The sequence below is a fragment of the Phaenicophaeus curvirostris genome, chromosome 3 (genome assembly GCF_032191515.1).
Source record: "Phaenicophaeus curvirostris isolate KB17595 chromosome 3, BPBGC_Pcur_1.0, whole genome shotgun sequence".
Taxonomy (NCBI): domain Eukaryota; kingdom Metazoa; phylum Chordata; class Aves; order Cuculiformes; family Cuculidae; genus Phaenicophaeus; species Phaenicophaeus curvirostris.
The window spans coordinates 59,845,365-59,864,998 of NC_091394.1; the positions used below are offsets into that span (position 1 = coordinate 59,845,365).

Sequence of the window (19,634 nt, forward strand, 5' to 3'; positions counted from 1 at the left end):
TAATTCTTAAGAATGCAAATGCTGCTTCTTTGAAACCAGTTCAAACAGCATTCTATGATGCATTCTACGCAAATCAAACAATGACTGCAAATTAAGAGCTTTTTAATTACAGAAAAATAGGTCTTTAATTTTATCTCAGATATCTTAGACAAGCATTTTCAGTATGATAGTCCATGAAAAACAAATGCATACGCTATGGAAGTTAAGAGCTCTCAGTGAAGTCACCATAACATAGAAAGTCGTAGTTGAACAAAGCTTCCTATCTGGTTGAACTTCAGCAGCCATCATTACACACAGTTAAGTTCCTTTAAAAGGTTTGGCTTAAAATAAGAGTTCATTTAAATGTCTGGAGGGAAAGGCACTTAATATTGCAGTTTCCAGAACATGATTTGTTTGTCTTCCCCTCCTGTAATAACGCTGTTGCACTGCTCATTCATCCACATGGACATTACAGCACCTGGGGGGAAAAAAGAAAACTCAAAGAAACAAGTAAATCCAAATGCAAATGAAAGTGGTACTTAAGATTATGGAAGAGATCTTTTTAAAGAGTTTAGGATAATCTGATCACTAGTTTGGATTGCAAAGACACCACATATGCTAAGTAGAATTTTAGTATGCTTCTAGGTAGCTTCTTTAGTAGGCTGCGCTTATTCTCAGTAACGCTCTCATGCTACATTACCTCAGCCGACCTTGGGTACTAAAGGGACAATGTCAGCTGCAATGCAGAATGCAGATGGCACACTGGCAAGAGGATTCATGGGGAAAAGGGAAGGAGGTTTCTCTAGAAACTGAGATTTTTCCCTCTGCCATTTGGACTTCTCAGATTAAAAGTGTATTCACATCTATCATACACCTAGAAGCCCACTTCTGAAGATTCCTCTAGCTACAGAATGATCTCAATACAGGTCAAGTTCCAGAGTACAAGCTTATGGTAGGGAAGTTTGAAATAGCTGTTCATGAAGGCAGCATTAAACATCACACTGAGGTAAGTTTTTTCTCCTTCACACACCTGGTTGCTGAAGTACTAAAGACTAGACAGGCACATTTAAGAAGCCTACGAATCCCCATCCTAAACAATTTTTCTAGTGAAATTTACTTCATTTGTTATTAGACTCACAATCTGGACAGACTTTGACAAAGTATACAGCACAGTCCATACTACACTTTATTAGGGATATGAGGTAGAAAAATGTTGAATTTTAATGTTGTGTGGATTAGAAAAATCCCAAGCCATTTACGTTTGGTCAGTCTTGTAAACAGCAGTATTTCTCCACTGTTCTTAAATTTCCTAGGAGGCTTATGTGGACCTACTTTTAGTTCTGGTGTTCTAGATAACACTAACATCAAGAGCACACTGACTGAGCAGATAACTCAAATCTGTCAGTACTAACAGAGCTAGAAAGTAGGAATCTTCCATTCAATTTCAGAATAGGAATACTTCAGGTATACCTGTATGTCCTTTGATTCTTTCAGTGACTTTTCCTCCAAGAAGGTCCCAAATCAGTAATTCACCAGACTGACTTCCTGATAAGATGGTATTTCCATCCCATCTGAAGCACCTGCAAGTAAGTCTGAGATCAGTTCGCTTCAAGCTTTTGTTTAATGAGAGCCAAACATTTTCAAACTGACCAAGCCTTTAAAAAGAATTGAAAATGGATGTATGAAACTGAAGGAAATCCTACCCTTTACAGTCTTTGTGGAAATATTATTCCCAAATTATTTTAAAAGGTCATGACCCAAGCCTGCTTCTCTGACTGCCTAGACCCATCCAGACCCTTCCCTAGCAGAAGTAGGAAACACATTCCCATAACAGAAGAGGACTCAGTCAGCTGCAAATGCATATGGTACCAAAGTGCCCTCATGAGCCACCACTTTCACTACTGTAACTTCTTGTCCCTGAAACAATAACATGGAAGTGCGAAGAGGAAAAAGAGTTATATCAGAGAGATAACTGACAAAAAAAATAAACCTACACATGCATATACATATGTATTTATGTACACACACACACACAAAAGCAACAAGTGTACTCCATATATGGTTGCTATACTTTTACTCCAGTAACTGAGTATTCCATCTGTTTACCTGATAAACCATATAGAACAGTATGCATTACTTCATTTAGTAATTTAGTAAATAACTTAGTAAATTAAGTTATTTACTTAGATACTTTTTATCGCATTTTGGAAATCTTGATCATAATGCATACAACATGCTAGAATGTCAGCCTATGCACTTTAGAAAGTAATTCAATACAACAAAGTTGCTAGTACTATTGCCCTTTCCATTCCATCATGATCTCCAACCATAAAGCATTTCTACAGTTAACTAAGTTGGCTGTGCAGCTTCATCACTGGTATATTCTCAGAATTACCTCTGTGGCTCATCGGTGGTTACAGAAGATATAAGCATTCCAGTTTGTACATCTATTACTTTAAAACAACAGTCCTCTCCTGCACTTAGTAGGTGTCTGCTGTCTGTACATAAGAAAAAAAAAAAAGAAATCAAAAGAAACAACAACAAAGTATGTTTAGACATTCAGTTCTAGTTACCAAAGCGGTCTGTGATACAGCATGTTGCATGTGACATTGCTTGCCCTTCTTATTTATAGATAATTTAGGTAAACTAATTCTCTAAGCAAGCAATGCTAAACAAAACTGGTTTACAGTCTAAAGCACTGGTCTGCAGTCTAGTAATGCCTTGTATACAATTAATAAATTCTTTATAATGGAGATACACGTCAATCCAAAATATCTCACCATCCCCCTTAAAAGTAGTAATTCTAATAACAATGGTATATTACATTATATCAGGAATAAGATTGCCTTTGAAACTCCCAACAGTGCATATTAAAACCAGAAATCCAACATACCAGGGCTGAAAGCAGCATCAAACACAGTACCAGAGTGGCATGGCAACTGGTGCAACACTGTTGCTGTAGTAACATCCCAAACACTAATGGTACCCTCTTTGGTTCCAGATGCTAGTAAAGTATTTGCAGCATTAAGGTCGATTGTATTTACCTACGAAGTTAAACATCCCGTGATTTTTCTATTGTTTCACGTGAGCCATCTTGAAACAAGTCTTAAACATACACAAAGCAAGCGCATTACGCATAAAACCCCCCAAACTTCTACATTTCTTTCTGTAACATCCTTAATTAGGTATAATTATTAAAAATCCTGCCTATAAAAAGTATAAGATAGGACCCTTTGATAGTATTTTAAATTGCTTTTACTTTGCAGAATCAGAAACGCAAACTTTAGACTGCTTTTAGGACCCACACTCTCCATTTAAACGGAAGACTCTACCCCTAAGGTTAAAATTCTTCCTTACTTTTAAAGAACTTCCTACCCATCAATTGTTTCCAGGGTACAGTTCTAAAATGTTATCAGAACTGTTTCAATATTTGCCTATGTTGTGACCTGTTAAAAAACCTAACTATTCATCGAATCATAAAATAGCGTGAGTTGGAAGGGACATTAAAGATCATCTAGTTCCAATCCACCTGCCATGGGCAGGGACACGTCCCACTAGACCAGGTTGCTCAAAGGCCCCATCCAACCTGGCCTTGAACATCTCCAGGGATAGGGCAGCCACAGCTTCCCTGGGCAGCCTGTTCCAGTGCCTCACCACTCTCATAGTGAAGAAATTCCTTCTTATGTCTAGTCTAAATCTGCCCCCATTCAGTTGATACCCATTGCCACAAGTCCCATCACCACAAGCCTTTGTGAACAGCCCCTCCCCAGCTTTCTTGTAGCCCCTTTCAGTTATTGGGAGGTCGCTATAAGCTCTCCTTGGAGCCTTCTTTTCTCCAGACTGAACAACCCCAACACTCTCAGCCTGTCCTCATAGCAGAGGTGCTCCAGCCCTCGGATCATCCTCGCAGCCCTCCTCTGGACCCATTCCAACAGCTCCATATCCTCCTGATGTTGAGGATTCCACAACTGGACACAATACTCCAGGTTGGGATCTCACAAGAGAGGAACAGAGAGGCAGAATTACCTCCCTTAACCTGCTGGCCACGCTTCTTTTGATGCAGCCCAGGATACAGTTGGCTATTAAGGATATGGTTAACTATTAAGACTTTTTAAAACGCAGTAATTCTAACTATCCTACTACAGTGATATTAGAGACTATAAATAAGAGTGTGCAGTTATGTATTCATGATTCACTGCACACAATGTGTTTATATATTTACAGTGAAATTCAGTAATATATTTTATAGCACAGTAAAAAACTCCAGCAAATTCTTTTTCATTTGCTTGCCTTTGACAAAGATACATAAAGAAGAAGCTGTAACAATGAAAAACCTTGAAAAAGATCAGTCTGTTTTCAAAAACAAAGAAGCAAACAATAAAACCCATATGTCTCTGTCTCCCCGGCAACTTTGTGCATACAAGCTGAGCAAGGCAAATTAGGAAGCTTCTGTTTATACTGTTGCTTCAGTTCCCAGGAGTGAATCTTTCAGCTAAGGGAGTAAGGAATACTAGCACAGGACACATCAGGAAAAAAAACAACCAAAACGAAATAACTCCCCGCCCCAACATGCACTTCCCTAAACAACTCACTCCCTCAGCCTCCTAAATGGATTCTTGTGCTTTACCACTGGATCTTGACTTGGATTTTAACGAGCAATTAACTTTCATTTTCTGAGATAACATATATCTATATACATACTTACACTAACTTCGTGCTCTAACTCTGCAAGCAGCTCGAAGTGGTGTTTTTTATTGCTCAAGGTCTCTCCAGGAACATAGTGCCACACCTACAACACAAGATACTGAGTTTGCTCAAGGAAGCATTAGTATGACTCTGGATGAATTTCTTCTCTCAAAGAACAAGGAGAGCTGCTTGTGTTAAGTGCAGGCTTTGCCTGTGTGGCAGAATACAGCAACAACAAATGGCACCTGAACTCATTTACCCTAAGCAGAGCCATGTATTAAACATGATTATGCTGATTCCAGACAGCTTACAGAAGCCTACCTAAGCACAGGTGTATCACTGCACTGAATGCATACCTTCCAAAAAGCCACATACAGAAGCCTTTGGGAAATTCTAATTTCCAAATTATCTTTCCGCCTAACCTTAGGCATGGCTCTATGGATTAGCAAGTTCCTGGTCCACTCAGCTGAAGAACATAAGCTACAAAACTATTAAACATTTTAGAAATGTATTCCACTCAAGCATAATCACCAGTCAAGGTCACAAAACATTCCAGCTCCCCTAACAAAGACAGTCTGCCTCCAAACCCTCTATATTAAGAGTACATTAAAATGAATTAAATTTCTTTAAAGTAACACTTCGGCTTTGAAACAGAGTTGAGGTAAGTCTAAATGAAGAATATATTCTATAAATAAGTGTACTGTGATACTAGCTAAGTTATTTTTCTAGTAAAACAGGTATATCCATTCCAAAGCATTTGGCTGGCTGAATAATACAAAGTGCTAGCTATAAATAGTTATTGAAGCATAACAAATCCATATACAAACCTTCACAGTAGAATCCCAAGATGCAGAATATAAATGCCCATCACGCCAACAGATCTTGCTGACTGCATCATCATGTCCCATTAAGACATCTTGCTGTCTTCCAAATGCAATTGAATAAAAATATCTAACCAGAAAAGGTTATAAAAGCATTACATCTTCAGAAAACTTAAACTTTTTTGTACCAAATAGACAAAAGTAACTTTGTTTCTACAGTTTCTAATACAAATCTGCTGAAGAAAAAAAGCAGAAATATGGACACTGCATTTAAACAATGAATTTCTGTATCATTACCTAAAATCATAACATAGTGATCAAAGCACTCAGTGTAATTCAATAAAGTCAGTAGGACACAAATACTCACATATGATTATCCCATGAAGAACTTATGACAGTCGTATCTCCTGGTAAGATTAGACAAGATGACAAAGCCTGTAAGAAAAAAAAACAAACCTAATCCCATAGTGTTCAGTTTCTTATCCCACATCAGATAGCAGTACATTAACATGTTTTTTGAGAAGAAGAAGCATTTTTATCTTCTACACACACTAATCAGGAAAATCTTATAGGTTGGACACTGAATGGCAAGAATACTGAATCCCTGGTAAATAAAAAGGTAGCACTGAAGTTCAGAAACATGCAGAACTGATGGATCTTGTTTTTCAAAATACTGGTATTTGAAGGACTTGGTATTCAATTTCTCACCCAGAAGAAACTGAGTCAGCTCTTCATCTTGCAAGCTCCTATCAATTCTAGATGCAAACAACTAAAGGAAACTAAAAATAAAGGTTTTCCTTTGACGTTTGTTCTCCACGACAGCTACTTATCAGCTCATCTGTTTCAAGCAACTAATGTAACTACCCAATTCCTACTATTCTTAACAAGAAACGTTCTTTACAGACAGTTGCCCAGTTAAATTACTGCCACTGGTAGCAATAAGGAGGGGAAAAATAATAAATAATTATCCCACTGCTTCTACCACTATCATTACTGGTCCCATGTTGGACATATTCTAAAAAACAGTAAGCTGCTGGACTGTAAAAATACTACTGCTTCCACCACTGCAGCAACAGATCAGCACTAACACTACAGAGAGGAGAACAATAATTTTTAAAAAAGACTGTATGAGGCCTCTTCCTGAAAAACTGACTTTTGGCCTAGAAGTCAGCAATGAGCTTCCTTTTTATACTGCCAAGAAGTGACACTGTTTGCCTTGGCTGAAACATTAGGAATTGCTCTATCTAGACTCATCTGCCACTGTGCACAGTGGCAGACCACAGGGTCTTGATGCTGCACCTTACTTGAGGATGGGTTAGAGCACACTACGGCTTCTGTCTGGGCAACCCATTTGCCATTTTTGTTCCCCCTAGAGACGAGGGTACAGAAAAAGCTGATATATCCTAGTGTTTTGCCTCGATAAGGACTCTCAACACGAAATTTGGGAGTGAACCTCTATGACCCAGGTTTGGTCACAGTGCTCAAGCATAGAAAAGAAAAAAATAGATTCTCTTTCCAAGTTCTCTTGAAGGAACAAGGGAAAAATGTTGTTCACAGGTTGCTGAGATCACTGCTCATTGAAGAAAGAAGGGCCAAGTTCACCTAGCAAAGATTCTACTCCCCGTGTCTTGTTTTCCTCTCCTGGCTGACTCTCAGCCTTCAAACACTGGGAGCAGTGAGGCAATGCTGGATGTGAGCACATGGGTGCAATCTAAGCTTTGTGATTCTTGTCCCAGCGACAGTTCAAAGTTGTTCAGGAATATTCCTCTGCTCGTGCCAGGCTACCTTTGTCTACCAGAAGCCCTTCCCTAGACAGCAGGGCAACTCAAAACAGAGCTAGCATAGAAGTAAAGTGCAACCATTTAATGCTCCTTTCCCATGTTCGCAGAATGCAGCCTCCCTGAAAGGATGACAGTCTCAATTCACTCTGCTAAATTATTCACACATAATACAATTGAGTAGGCAGAGGAAGAAAAGAGTCATTGATGTATGCTAAGAGCCATTTCTGTTAGAAGCTCTCAGAAAACTGCCAATGATCTCGTTTTTATTTTGACAGCAACTTACCATGTTTGAAAAGGACACGCTTCTCTGGATTGTTTTTGATTCTCTGGAGAACATCTTCAAAGTTGAATCTGGGGTAATGGACAAAGCAGAACATAAAATGACTGTTTTATATTATAGAAGCTAGTAATTTTATTCCTGTTTGAATATTCAAGTATCTCACTATGAAAGGCAGGTATAGGTTTCTCATAGTCTTTGAGAAGCTCTTATAAAGCTTGTGACTTGAGGCTGGAACTAGTGTTTTGCACCAGTTACAGATGGACTCCCCCATGCCCATCAAACTCTAAGAGAACTCTGATATCTAAAGGGAGAAATTACCACTTTCCTAAGCCTAGATAAAGATAATATTGAGTCAGAGTGATCTAAAATGTAACAAATTATGTACTCAAGTCACATAATCGAAGGAAATACGTATTAATTTCTGTAATAGGTAACTTGCAAAGTTAACAATCCAAAAGCCAAATAGAAGGAGCCTTCGCATATGAATACTGAAATTCCCTCAAAGAGCAAGAAAGAATTGAGCATGAAGTGAAAAAAAAAGAATCTTGCATTTGGCAGGAGATTAGGGACGCTTTTTTCCTAACTATAAAAAAACAAGAACTCGGCAATTCCAGAAATATCCCATTAAATCCTGTCTTAATTTTGCTTTCAGTTCAGATATTAATGGTATTCAATCTTAACTACATTTCAGAGTTTCATGCTGCTTTGTTCACAAAATATCAACCTGCATTTATGCTGCAGGATCTAGTAAATACCTCTGCAATACTCACCCTGGGATGTAGTGAAAACAGAAGACCCATTGCAAGTGACTGCTATTCCAGTAATTGCCCTGTTTAATACAAGTAAGCTTATAGGTGATTTCATAGGTTTTGAAACTTAACCACCACACTGTAAATTGACTACAGTTGAAATCTGTTATTTGATCTCCATAAGAGCTAAGACATTCAAGGTGAAAAGCACTACAGTGGTGTGTTATCTGCCAAGATACAAAAAAGTATCTTGTTATAATCTGTGCAACACCAGTACAGGCTCCCCATATCGTTTTGCAGGAACTTCCTCCTCATCAGAAAGGACATGCCCAGCTGAGAGGATAAAGTTTCACATTCAGTCTTTCCAGTCTGAGATTAGCTGCAGTAAGAGTCAGGGACCTGCCTACAAGCAAATACCGAATACAAGTGTCAGGAATCAGAATTTGCCTATCTTTTCTCCTCAAATTCGACACTGGCAATGTCACTAACATCTAGAAATTTAGACATCTAGCTTATGTCAGGGAGTTAGTTGTTAGAAAGCACAGTGTATTCCGCACAGCCAAAATTCTGTTATACAGACCCATTTCTATTTTTTCCTCAGCAGTCTTCAGAAAAAAAAAAAAGAAAGAAAAAAAAAAATCAGAAGCTGAAATTTAAAGTCTGTTTTCAGGAACAAGATTTCCCTAAACCTAACAATCTGGTAAAAGCGGCTCTTTCTCACTACAAATATTACATTGTTTTCCGGACAAGAGAATGTTTCTTTTCTAGATTGGTTTACCATCACCAAGAAAGTAATTGCGCATTAGGTAGTAAGAAATCCTACTAATCCAGCCACTAGGACATGGGGTGGGGGCCAAAGGGAAAACTGTTCTTTAAAGTACAACTGCTGTTGTTCATTGTTAGGTATTTTCAAAATCTACCTGAAGTGCTCCTGCTGACCCATGGCTCTCTAGGAACCCATCAGAACAGTAGTTTGGTACCTGGATTAACTGAAACCCTGTACCTGGAGACTTGGCAAACTGCTCATACAGTAGCAGCTGAAAGTGTAGTGTAGTTGAACTTAAGTGGTTTAACCTTTCAAACTAAATGGGATGAAGAAGCTAGGTCCTCCCAGGGTTATAAATAAATGGCAGTCTATCTGGCCACTGTTATCACAGTTTTAGAGAAGGGTGATCAATATCTACTTCACATAATAAAATAATAATGAGCCTAACTCTACATCTGTATAAGAAACAGCAATAAAATCAAGCTGACAAATACCTTTTGTGGATTGATAACCCATGATATACTCAAATTCATCTTCTCTGATCAAATTGTCTTATGAAGTAAAAAAAGTATTTATCTTAAACTGTAACCCATTACATAAACTGTAACCAATCAACATTCAGATTGACATGCCCCTCTCCCTGATTAAAGAGAACAATTTTGGCAGAATAGAAAAGAACAGTACTTACTCTTTATGAATTTTATATTGCTCATCTAATTTTAGTTTGGCAATGTTATTCCAAGCAAGTGTTATACTTTCTTCTGTCAAATCTTCAAACGATTCTTCATTTGGAGAACCTGCAATAAAATGCCACAATAAAGATTCATCAAAAATAGAAAATTGGAAGATAGATTTCAAATAACTAGGTAGCTCAAGTTGCAAAGATAAATATGAAAACACAGAAATCATGCACAGAATAAGAATTTTTGTCTAATATAGAGAGTGACAAGACCACTAACTTTTTTCCAAATCTCTTCCTGAACGCATAGGCTTACACAGTCAAAAATATGATTTTTCTCCTCAAGGCTATAGAACTGGATATTTTACAGAATATATTTCCAAAATGAAAAATACCAAACACACTGAAAACCACAAAAAATTTACTGCAGAGGTATTTCAGGCTTCCATGGAGATGTAAAGAGCTTTCCAAACGGTAAAGTACCAGGAAAGCCATCTACTGCTACAATACAGCATATAATTTTATTATTCTATTGCATTCTGTTAGGAATGTCCCAACTTCATTTCACTGCACCGTTGCAAACTTAAGGGAGAAGATTGAGACAGTTCAATGTCAATTACTATGAAACGGTCAAACCCAACAGGAGCTGTTGATCTCTGGGTTAATGACTTAGACAGCATACCACCATACCTTTTTAACACCAATGAACGTTATTATCACCATATACAACTTTCAAAGCCACTCTTGCAATCTGGATGCTACAGGTTGCCATGCTAAGTAGCACTCCACTTCTTGGCTTAAAAATAAAAGCCATCAAAAGCGAACTGAAGACAACCAACTAAGACAAACGTTTCCATGTCATACCTGGCCTGAAGATTCGGTCCAATCTACAGTAGACCATGATACACGTGATGAGGACCATAGCATCTTAATTTCAGAAAATTGATCTAAATTCTGCATTGAACAGAAGCCTATGATGACACTACATACTCTTTCCTTTAAGAGTTATTCAATCAACATTTTCCCTACAGTACGTAGGGAAAACAAAGGTATTTCTTTACAGAGTTTCGCTGAAGTCAAGGAAAAAAAAATTGGATGCTTAATTTAAATTCTTAGGATTTATTTAGACCAAGCCAATTGATGACCCCAGAGATATTCGTTTTCTAAAACTGAACAAATCTTTACATCATTTAGAATGCGTGCAAATATGGTTGTTGAAGCTGCTGTCATATTAGCTTGATTTTGAAGCATCATGAAAGGCCAGGGATGATAGCCCTCCCACAGCTTCCAAAGCAGAGGAAGAACCGTCCCAGTGGATACCACTGGAACAGAAGGCAAAAAGGCAGGACAACACCTGGATTTTCAAATTTGAAACTGGTCTTGCCAGTTTTCTGTTACACTTAGTTCATGGATTTATTTTGAGTTGGCTGACAGGGAAAGTGGCCAGGAGAGCTGTATAATGAGATCCTGTGGGAGAACGATACACAGCTTCTCAAAATTACAAATCTATTACGTTGTCAGTTTATCTGTTATACATTTACCTGGAGACTCAGTTATGGAAACACTGTGACTAGATGTTCGAGACAAGCTTTTCAGCTTCGGCATTATCCTTTGGGGATGAGGAGTTGTAAACAACTGTTTTGGCGTCTGTCCAAACTCCAAGATTTGTGTCAGCAGAGCTACCTTTTCATTGGGGTCCAGAATACTTTACAAAAACAAGATATTTAATTAAGCCAATGAGATGAGTACCTTTTTACCTTCCCCTCCCCTGAAAGCACAGGCCTGCATGCTACAGCACTACAGGCCATTACACATCCTTACAGAACTAATTTACCACTGACAGTCACATAGAAGCTTCATAATTTTGTTAATGTATGACAATAGTATGCTTGACACTTAAAAAAACAAAGCCATTTCATGAAAGACACACTGAAGAAATGTTCAAGTAACAGCCTTTAAATGCATGCTAAAAATGACAACCTGATGCATTTGTATAAAATATTCTCTGCATATTTGGGAATATAAAATGGAAGAGCAGCACCATTCACATACAGAGCACTTTTACAGCCAGCAGAGGACCTGGAGGGGTTCTGAGAAATATGGTTAACCGCTTTAACAAAACCATTCCAATCCTTGTTAATTACCTGTTTAAATCCACTCCTCCTTCATAAGTTAATGGGTGAAACACTGGAAAAAAAAAAATAGAAGTTTACTTGTACAATGCAGCTATACAAGGCTCGTTTTCTTTGTCTTGCATGCCTAGCAAAAAAAAAAAAAAGTTGTATTTTTCACTCAACTTGGGTATATTTAAGCAACTAAATGATTTCAGCAGGTTATAGAATTTGAGATCTTGTATTTTACCCCTGGGTTTCTTACTCGAAAAAAGTTTAAGATTTCTAAGAGGCTCAGAGATTCAAAAGAAATCAGTCTTTTCCTAAAGGAAGAATAACTTCTTTAAGCTTCATGAAAAAACTGCCCCACCCCGCAAATAAAGAATTAAAAAAAAAAAAGCACAGTTGTTTAATCAGGCATTACAGATATGCTGTTTTTTACCATTCCTGCCTAATTACACCACCATTTTTTTCCCTGTTTCTATAAGGTTTATATTTACCATTGTGAGCAGCAACTGCTTCACTTCCTTTCTGCTTGCAGCCAAATATTATGTCAATCCATTCATGAAGATGTTCTGATACATACTGACTTTCTAAAGCCTCTCGGCTCTTCTGAAGAAAGTCATCAGGACCTGGCAAGAGGAAGGTTAATTAAAGGAGAAGATAGCCCACTGAGTACTAGCATCCATCTCTGATTGCCTCCTTCTTAAAAAAGCAACCAATAATAAAAATTAAATGCATTAATTAATTATGTTAACGTTCTAAAGCAAAAATTCTTTCAGAAGAAAACAGAATGATCATTTTGAGAGAAGAACCGCCACCCCAGGAATCTAGATAATCTTGAATTAATTCATAATACAAGGAGTTTGACTACTATTACCTGATGCCCAAGGGGGAAGTTCTACATCTTCAACCATCTTTCCACCCTGCCTTTTTCCCAAGTCCAACTTCAAACTGTTTACTAGAAAACTAGGATCATTTTCATAAAATTCTGGAATCAACTGGAAAAAAGGGAAAAAAAAAAGCCAGAAGGTTTGAGATTAGCTTAACTTTGGTCACTTACGTAGAATACACTCTGTAAAACCTTAAATTTATCAACGTTCATATGTCAAGCCCTAAAGTTGAGTAGTAATTTTTTCAGGCTTTCTTCTGTCAGTAAGAAGCACTGGAAACTTTCTCCCACTATCCACTCAACTACTTTTAGGCTTCTTGACTACCTACAAGGTAATTAGAGTGGCATAAATATCTTTAACACGTAACATGTGACTTAACAATCCATGACATCCAAGAGTATCTTCACAGCAGTAACTGTGACTAATTCACAGTTTTAGGACATCAGGTAAGAATCAAGACAAAACTCTAGAATAATTAGAATGATGACAAAAGTTTCATAGGTTAAGTCAATTATTTAAAGACCACCACAGCTAACTGACTGGTTCCATTACCGTTAACTGCAGATGGGGTTGCATCAGAAAAACAAGGATCACTATATTAAATTCAAAGAAACATTATTTAACAGCATCTGCTATTTGACACTTAATCATTCTCAACATATTGTACAATTTATGGTTATTACAGGGCTCAAAAAACTAAGATAAAACTTCTATGGTTTAACCTCTCCAGCTGTACTGTTGAAAAACAGCCAAAGCCTTACGAGAATCCAGAAGATGATATGTAAAGTTACACCTCTGCAGCCTTAATCAACTCCGATAATTCCCAATTATTTCATTAATGAATTCATAATGACACTGCTGCTAAACTAAAAGCAAGAAAGCAGACACAGACAAGCAAACACAGAATTACAGAGAAGGGAGAAGTTAGAAATATTGAAGGATTAATAACACCTTAAAAAAAAAACAATGCATGCAACTAAAAAAAAAAACCAAAACCAACAAAGAACGCAGCCAAACACACCCCATCCCAAAAATGTCACATTAATAGCAGACATCTGAAAACAGAAAGTTCAGCACAGATACTAAGAAGGATTTGGATAATTTTCCAGCCACTTACCTCTTTGAAATCTGTTGCACCATCCAAACAGTTTTTCCAGGTTTCTGCAAGACTAGATAACACATATTAATTAAAAAAATATTTTTAAGGCTCCCATGATGCATATTGAAAACACAAACAACCTAGCTATAGAGAAAATGTAAACAAACCTGTTGAACATTCTGTCAGCATGATCAAACTTTCCATTCTGCAGACAGAGCATGTATTCTGGAGCTATGGAGAAAGAAAAAGTCATCAGCTTGCTGCAAACCTTTTCCACTTTAGAGGTAACTGCCTGCTCAGAGAGCACATAAAGCTGACTTACCAACTCTAACGAGATAAAATAAAACATAACCTGGAGATGAATAATGGCTCCCATACATGAACTTAGGCTCAGGCATTTCCTGATAACGTGTCTGCAACATACGAAGAAGAAAGAGAGGTCTGTTTAAAATCAGTACTCATGCTTTCCTTCAATACTGAACACTAACACACACACTTTTTTTTTAAAGACACAGATTAAATGCACCCTCAATTTTTTTTCTAATGATAAAAAAATAATAACCATGTAGCTTTAATCGGATCAGTAAATCAATATGGAAAAAAAGGTGCTATAACTTATTCAGAATTATCAGGTTGTCAGCATTTTTTACTCTCTCACTTTCACGTGAAATGGCAGTGATTCAGCTTTAAAGGAGTGCAAACAAATATTTTCTTTTTCAATTTCACATTAAGTTTAACAAGAGTATGGAAGAACATATTGAATTAATTCAACCTGGAAGATCCTCTCCTGTCTGAAGCTCCTATATGTTATCACTAAACCCTATCATAATCTAAATAAAATTACTTTACTGCAGTAGGTAAGAGGCAGCTAATATTTTGAGGAAATGATCAGAGCTTAAAAGCAAAACTTTATGTACTGTTACTGAAAACATAATATTCATCGTGTTACGTTATAGATAAGTTTGTTTCTGATAAGGTTTATAGTCAGTTTTAGATAACCACTTAATTCCCAAAGCTTGCTTGACAAAGCTCCTTTTATGGCTAACGTGCATAATAGAAGGTCCAAAACATGCAGCACATAAAAAAGCCAAGACATACATACCAATAACCTATCCAGCCTTTCCTTATTCAGGGCACCAATTGGTTTACTAAGGTCACGGAACGTCTCAGGCTTTGTCAGATCTAGAAAAAAACCCATAGTTAAATGCATTGTTTCTACTAGGCTGGAATACATTCTCATCAGTATTTAAAAACAAAACAGGAAAAATAGTACCCTCCAGTAATTTTCTCTGCTCTCTAACTACAAAAGAATAAAAGTATTACTGTAAATGGCTACTCATCTTCTTCCAAGCAAGTAGGCTCAATCTCAAATCTCTTGCTTAAGAACTAGTAGTTACATCTATGTGATAGCTATTGCAACTAATTCATCTAGTAAATATAGAGCTGCAACCTGAGGCACAAGGTAGGTTCTTTCTATTCATTAATCATCTTGTCATACTATAGTTAAGCCTCACCAAACAATTAAACTGGAGTGTTTAAATCAGTGCTGATAAATATCATGATATTTCTCTATTCCTTGTAGAGGGACAGAATCCTAAAAAGGACAAGCTTTCAATACATATTGCACAAAGACCCTTGATTTAGGCACAAGCCTTGTTAGCCTTTTCCTTTCAATGTGCAATGCTAAAAACTGTAAAAGAACACTTAGATTCTATATGCTCTAAAGCATCCAGCTTTTTCCATAGATGGACATTTTACTGGTTCTTTTGCTGTTACTGGAATCACAGACAGTGTTTGAGCACTCAAGACTGCAGATTTTCAAAATGATCAAGCAGATATTTGCTACATACTCCATATGTGATGAGAGAACTATTTAACAGAAAAAGGTGAGGTGTTTTGTCCATTAAAATCCAGAGTAAAGGTAAGTACACAAGAAAACACCCAAGATCGCTAACTCCAGGTGCATTTTCACATATGATGAACTTCACACAATGTAAACACACACACAAGCTATCTCAGGTTGGACATGATACACTAAATGCCTTTGTGTATACACATACCTAATACTGAACTAGAGTAGTCTGCTATGATCCATGGAAATACAGGATACTGGGAGAGATCGTTGCAGCTCCTGTCAGCCAGATTGTTGAGATGAAGAAGATACTGGTAGTTTGATATATGCCCTCGCTGCCATTGCAACATATAACTTTCAGCTGTATGCTCTGTTATATGATTTTCTAAACAAAAACATAACATTAAGAGCTTTGAAGTTTAGAGTTCCACCCCCAAATTACACAATGATTAACATCATGCAAGGTACTATAAAATAATAAAGGGCAAAGTTGTCTAAAAGAACAAGTCAGAATTAAGTGTTAGCTTCACGTTTCAACAGGTACCATACTTAATGTTTGCTAAAAACTGCCCAAAAACCTCTAAATTGCATTCAGTAAAAAATGATGCAGAAAAAATGTTGAAACCAAACATAGAAACTATGGATGGGAAAGAACTTGAAGATTTATGGAAGTACAGAAAAATATTTGCAGACCATGAACAGCTCTCTTGGTACAATAACAAAATAGTACAAAATTTACATGAATGTTTTTAATATTACCAGTAAAATGAGTTTCAATGTTTCAGTTGTAGCAGCACCACAGAAAAACTAGTAGCTTTTTCTCCTTGTTTTTCAAGGACACAAGGGTAGCCCTTTACAAAGTTTCTGTTCATGATCTGCAAAAGATCTGTATTGCTTCCTAGGAATTCATGCATACAAGTTTTAATTTCTATCAGATTTTTTGAGAATTTTTTTAGAATTTAACTGTTTCAGAACGGTAATTTTCATCAACCACTGCTAAAACTGAGGAAAGTTCAGGTATTTGTATGCGCACTGGAAATCCATCCATTACAAGAACTCTGCCAAAAGGAGTTTTACTTGGATGCATGCAAAGGCCAGGGGGATCCACCCACAAGTCAGTCTACATCCTTTCAGCAAAACACAACTTAGCTGAGTATATCTTATTTACTCCTTGTTTTGAAGGTAAAATCATTTAAGAGGTTTTGTTTGTTTGTTTCTTTTCAGAGTTTTTTGTTTTGTTTCACTGGGTTTTTTTGGTGGGGAGAAGGTTGTCAAATGACAGTGCACATCAAGCTGCAAATCAAAAGAATTCATTTGACCTCAATAATACTATCTGAGCTTTCATACTCAGCTCTTCAGCACAAACAGACTACATGCAATTTCACCACATTCATTCTGAACTTTGCTTACTCCTATTAGAAATTTTTAGGGCTAATACATCCCTATTCTTTTCATTCTTCCCACAAATCAACAGAGCAAAACCCAAACAAGTTTCCCCTCCAAAAGTACAACAGACTATATTAATAAATAAACATGGCAAACCTATATATGTTGCGATAAAGAAATAGAGCTCATCTCGATCTTGACAGTTGTAGAATTTCAAGTAGATGTCAGAACATAGATCATCTTCTGTACAAAATACTTCAAGTCCCTTAGAAGTTAAAGGGGGAGGGAAAAAGTAAATGAGAGTAATGACTGACAAAGTGTAACATTCATCTATTTCTAACAGAATATTCCTGCTACTACTATCAAAAACTTAAAAGACTCCAAACAGGGCAGCAGTTCTGCCTAATATTTTGATCTTTCCCATTTCCAATCATAAAACAATTCAGTTTGCACCCAACTGAGCACATACAGATTTATGTCTGTCCATAGATTGACTAAGCACAGGTAATATACTTTTTTTGTCCTAAGTAAATGGAGTAAGGCAAGGAGCTAAATATGTATTTAGTTTAAATGTGTTTTGAGACAAAAATTTTGTTCAGGACTGAAATTTCAGTGCAAACACTGAAATCATACAACTGAGGTTCCACTGCAGAACTCTCATCATCCCTCAGTCATGTACAGCATTACTCATCACTCCACATTAGTCTCAACTTGAACCAGTGATCAAGCTTCCTCCATGAATCAATCCAGAGAGAAAATACACCATGAGAGTGCAATTCATTCTGTCTCAAGATAGGTGCTTGAGATAAATGGAATGAATTGCTCCCTGCAGGTACTTCCTTCTCCCTTGCCCTACACTGACTGCTTATGAAAGGAATTTTTCATCCTTGACAGGGTTTACTTTCCATTTTCATCTTATTGACAACACAGCAAACTAAAACCCTTGAAAACCAGAAAGGATATTTGAGTGCTGTTCATTACTTAATCCAGAGTTTTTAAAATCATATAGCTTTTACCTAATGATGTACACAGTTTCAGCTGGTCATTTTAAGAAATAACATAAATAGCAAGACATGGAAAAAAAAATATTTGGGCTTACCACTGGCATTAGGCCATGTCTTCTTTTATAGATGCGACGCACATTTTGAAGCGTTATTTGTACTACTGGTTTCTGTTGGGGGCAAGGGAAGGGAAAAAAAGATGGAGCTATTCCAGAAGGTGTATATTCTTCTACATTAACATCTCCAGTCAATCTGATGTTTCTGTTGACTAGAGATACTAGCTATATGAAAACAACATCCAACCATGTCATTATAGCAGTGGAACAGCGGTGCTAATAAGTTACACTAAAAATAGGAAGCACGTCTTTGCTGTTGGTTCTTGTCTGAGTGGCAAGGCAGTTTATGAATATATAAAGAATAGTGTGCTATCACCCAAGTGTGTTGCCAGTGCCTTTTCTCATGAAAGTGAGGAGCAGAGCACAAACTATATTAAAAACAAGGAAGCCCTTGGGCTGCTGGGCAAACTGTTTGCCAATGGTGCCACCAGGTGGACAGAAATTGAATGGCATTTTGTCATCAGCTGAGAAACACGTTTTCATTGTCTGGACAGACTTTCACACTGAGACTATCTCAGTCTTGTTAGGACTATAACTGTTATTTCTGTGACAAAGTTCCAAAGCAGTAATCTGTCTGTGACATGCACATGAGTTTTCTTCTAGTGAAAGTAATGATCATTTTAACAGAAAACCTAGCTAAGACCTTGCAATATAAACCAAATGCATTTGAAACTCACTCTCTGCTATTCCTGCCTAGTGAAAGACTAAAAATTTATCTTTAATGAAGTGTTACAAAACACAATCTTTAAATCTAATAGAGAAGGAGCAAAGGACATTTTGTGCTTTGTCAGTAGGAGGTCAGCTTTAAGCAAGGTAGCACAGAATAAAGTCTCAAGTGAAGATGCTCTGAATACAACAGAGCAGCACAGATCAAAGGTAAAACAAGGAGCTTCTGATTATAAATGAAAACAGAGACCTCTTGGGCATGAGCTCCATGGGCATTTAAGAGGAATAATACAGAAAATGTCCACTAGAGGGGCAGCGTGCTCACATTATATACAAGACCATCTATGAGGCACTTACAGGATATCCATTAAGAGGCTGGAAGTACAAGTTAGCATCAGTAACACACACATGCCCTGGATTAGTCACCAGTGGTGTCACCATTTCTGCTTTACATTCCATATGCAGCGTTTCAGAAATGCTTTGAAATCTACAAGTGAAGAAAGGGAGTAATTTTACCTCCAGTTCTTATTTAGGTGGAGCTATCCCTAAATTCTTTAGAAAGGTTTTAGATTAGGTTATAATCTTGGGACATCAGAATGCAGACAGCACTAAGCCTATTTTAGACATGAAGAAAGTTCTTTGTTGAGATCTCTTACTTTAACAGGCACTCCAGAAAGGAAAATTGCTACATTCTGTACCAGTTTCAGAGAAATAAACCAGCTGACTTTTCTATATAGAGCTTTATTTGGCATATACTGATTCCCACTTC

General features: G+C 37.1%; 1 protein-coding gene across 2 annotated transcripts in view; it reads right to left on the bottom strand.

Moving 5' to 3' along the window:
- Window positions 1–19,634, bottom strand: part of NSMAF (neutral sphingomyelinase activation associated factor) — a 40,000-nt gene continuing 20,366 nt past the window's right edge. The window contains exons 10-31 of one of the 2 annotated variants that reach the window (XM_069854140.1): window positions 19,223–19,352; window positions 18,182–18,253; window positions 17,239–17,347; window positions 15,905–16,081; window positions 14,947–15,026; window positions 14,167–14,257; window positions 14,012–14,075; window positions 13,863–13,914; window positions 12,733–12,853; window positions 12,353–12,484; window positions 11,886–11,928; window positions 11,283–11,446; window positions 9,751–9,859; window positions 8,318–8,376; window positions 7,551–7,618; window positions 5,854–5,921; window positions 5,493–5,616; window positions 4,685–4,768; window positions 2,873–3,023; window positions 2,375–2,477; window positions 1,450–1,559; window positions 1–457 (exon numbers count right to left, since the gene is read on the bottom strand). In XM_069854140.1, coding sequence (XP_069710241.1) covers window positions 363–457; window positions 1,450–1,559; window positions 2,375–2,477; window positions 2,873–3,023; window positions 4,685–4,768; window positions 5,493–5,616; window positions 5,854–5,921; window positions 7,551–7,618; window positions 8,318–8,376; window positions 9,751–9,859; window positions 11,283–11,446; window positions 11,886–11,928; window positions 12,353–12,484; window positions 12,733–12,853; window positions 13,863–13,914; window positions 14,012–14,075; window positions 14,167–14,257; window positions 14,947–15,026; window positions 15,905–16,081; window positions 17,239–17,347; window positions 18,182–18,253; window positions 19,223–19,352 — 2,206 coding nt within the window. In that variant the 3' untranslated portion in view covers window positions 1–362. The remainder of the gene's footprint in view (window positions 458–1,449; window positions 1,560–2,374; window positions 2,478–2,872; window positions 3,024–4,684; window positions 4,769–5,492; window positions 5,617–5,853; window positions 5,922–7,550; window positions 7,619–8,317; window positions 8,377–9,750; window positions 9,860–11,282; window positions 11,447–11,885; window positions 11,929–12,352; window positions 12,485–12,732; window positions 12,854–13,862; window positions 13,915–14,011; window positions 14,076–14,166; window positions 14,258–14,946; window positions 15,027–15,904; window positions 16,082–17,238; window positions 17,348–18,181; window positions 18,254–19,222; window positions 19,353–19,634) is intronic. The other variant, XM_069854141.1, reaches the window with a different exon arrangement.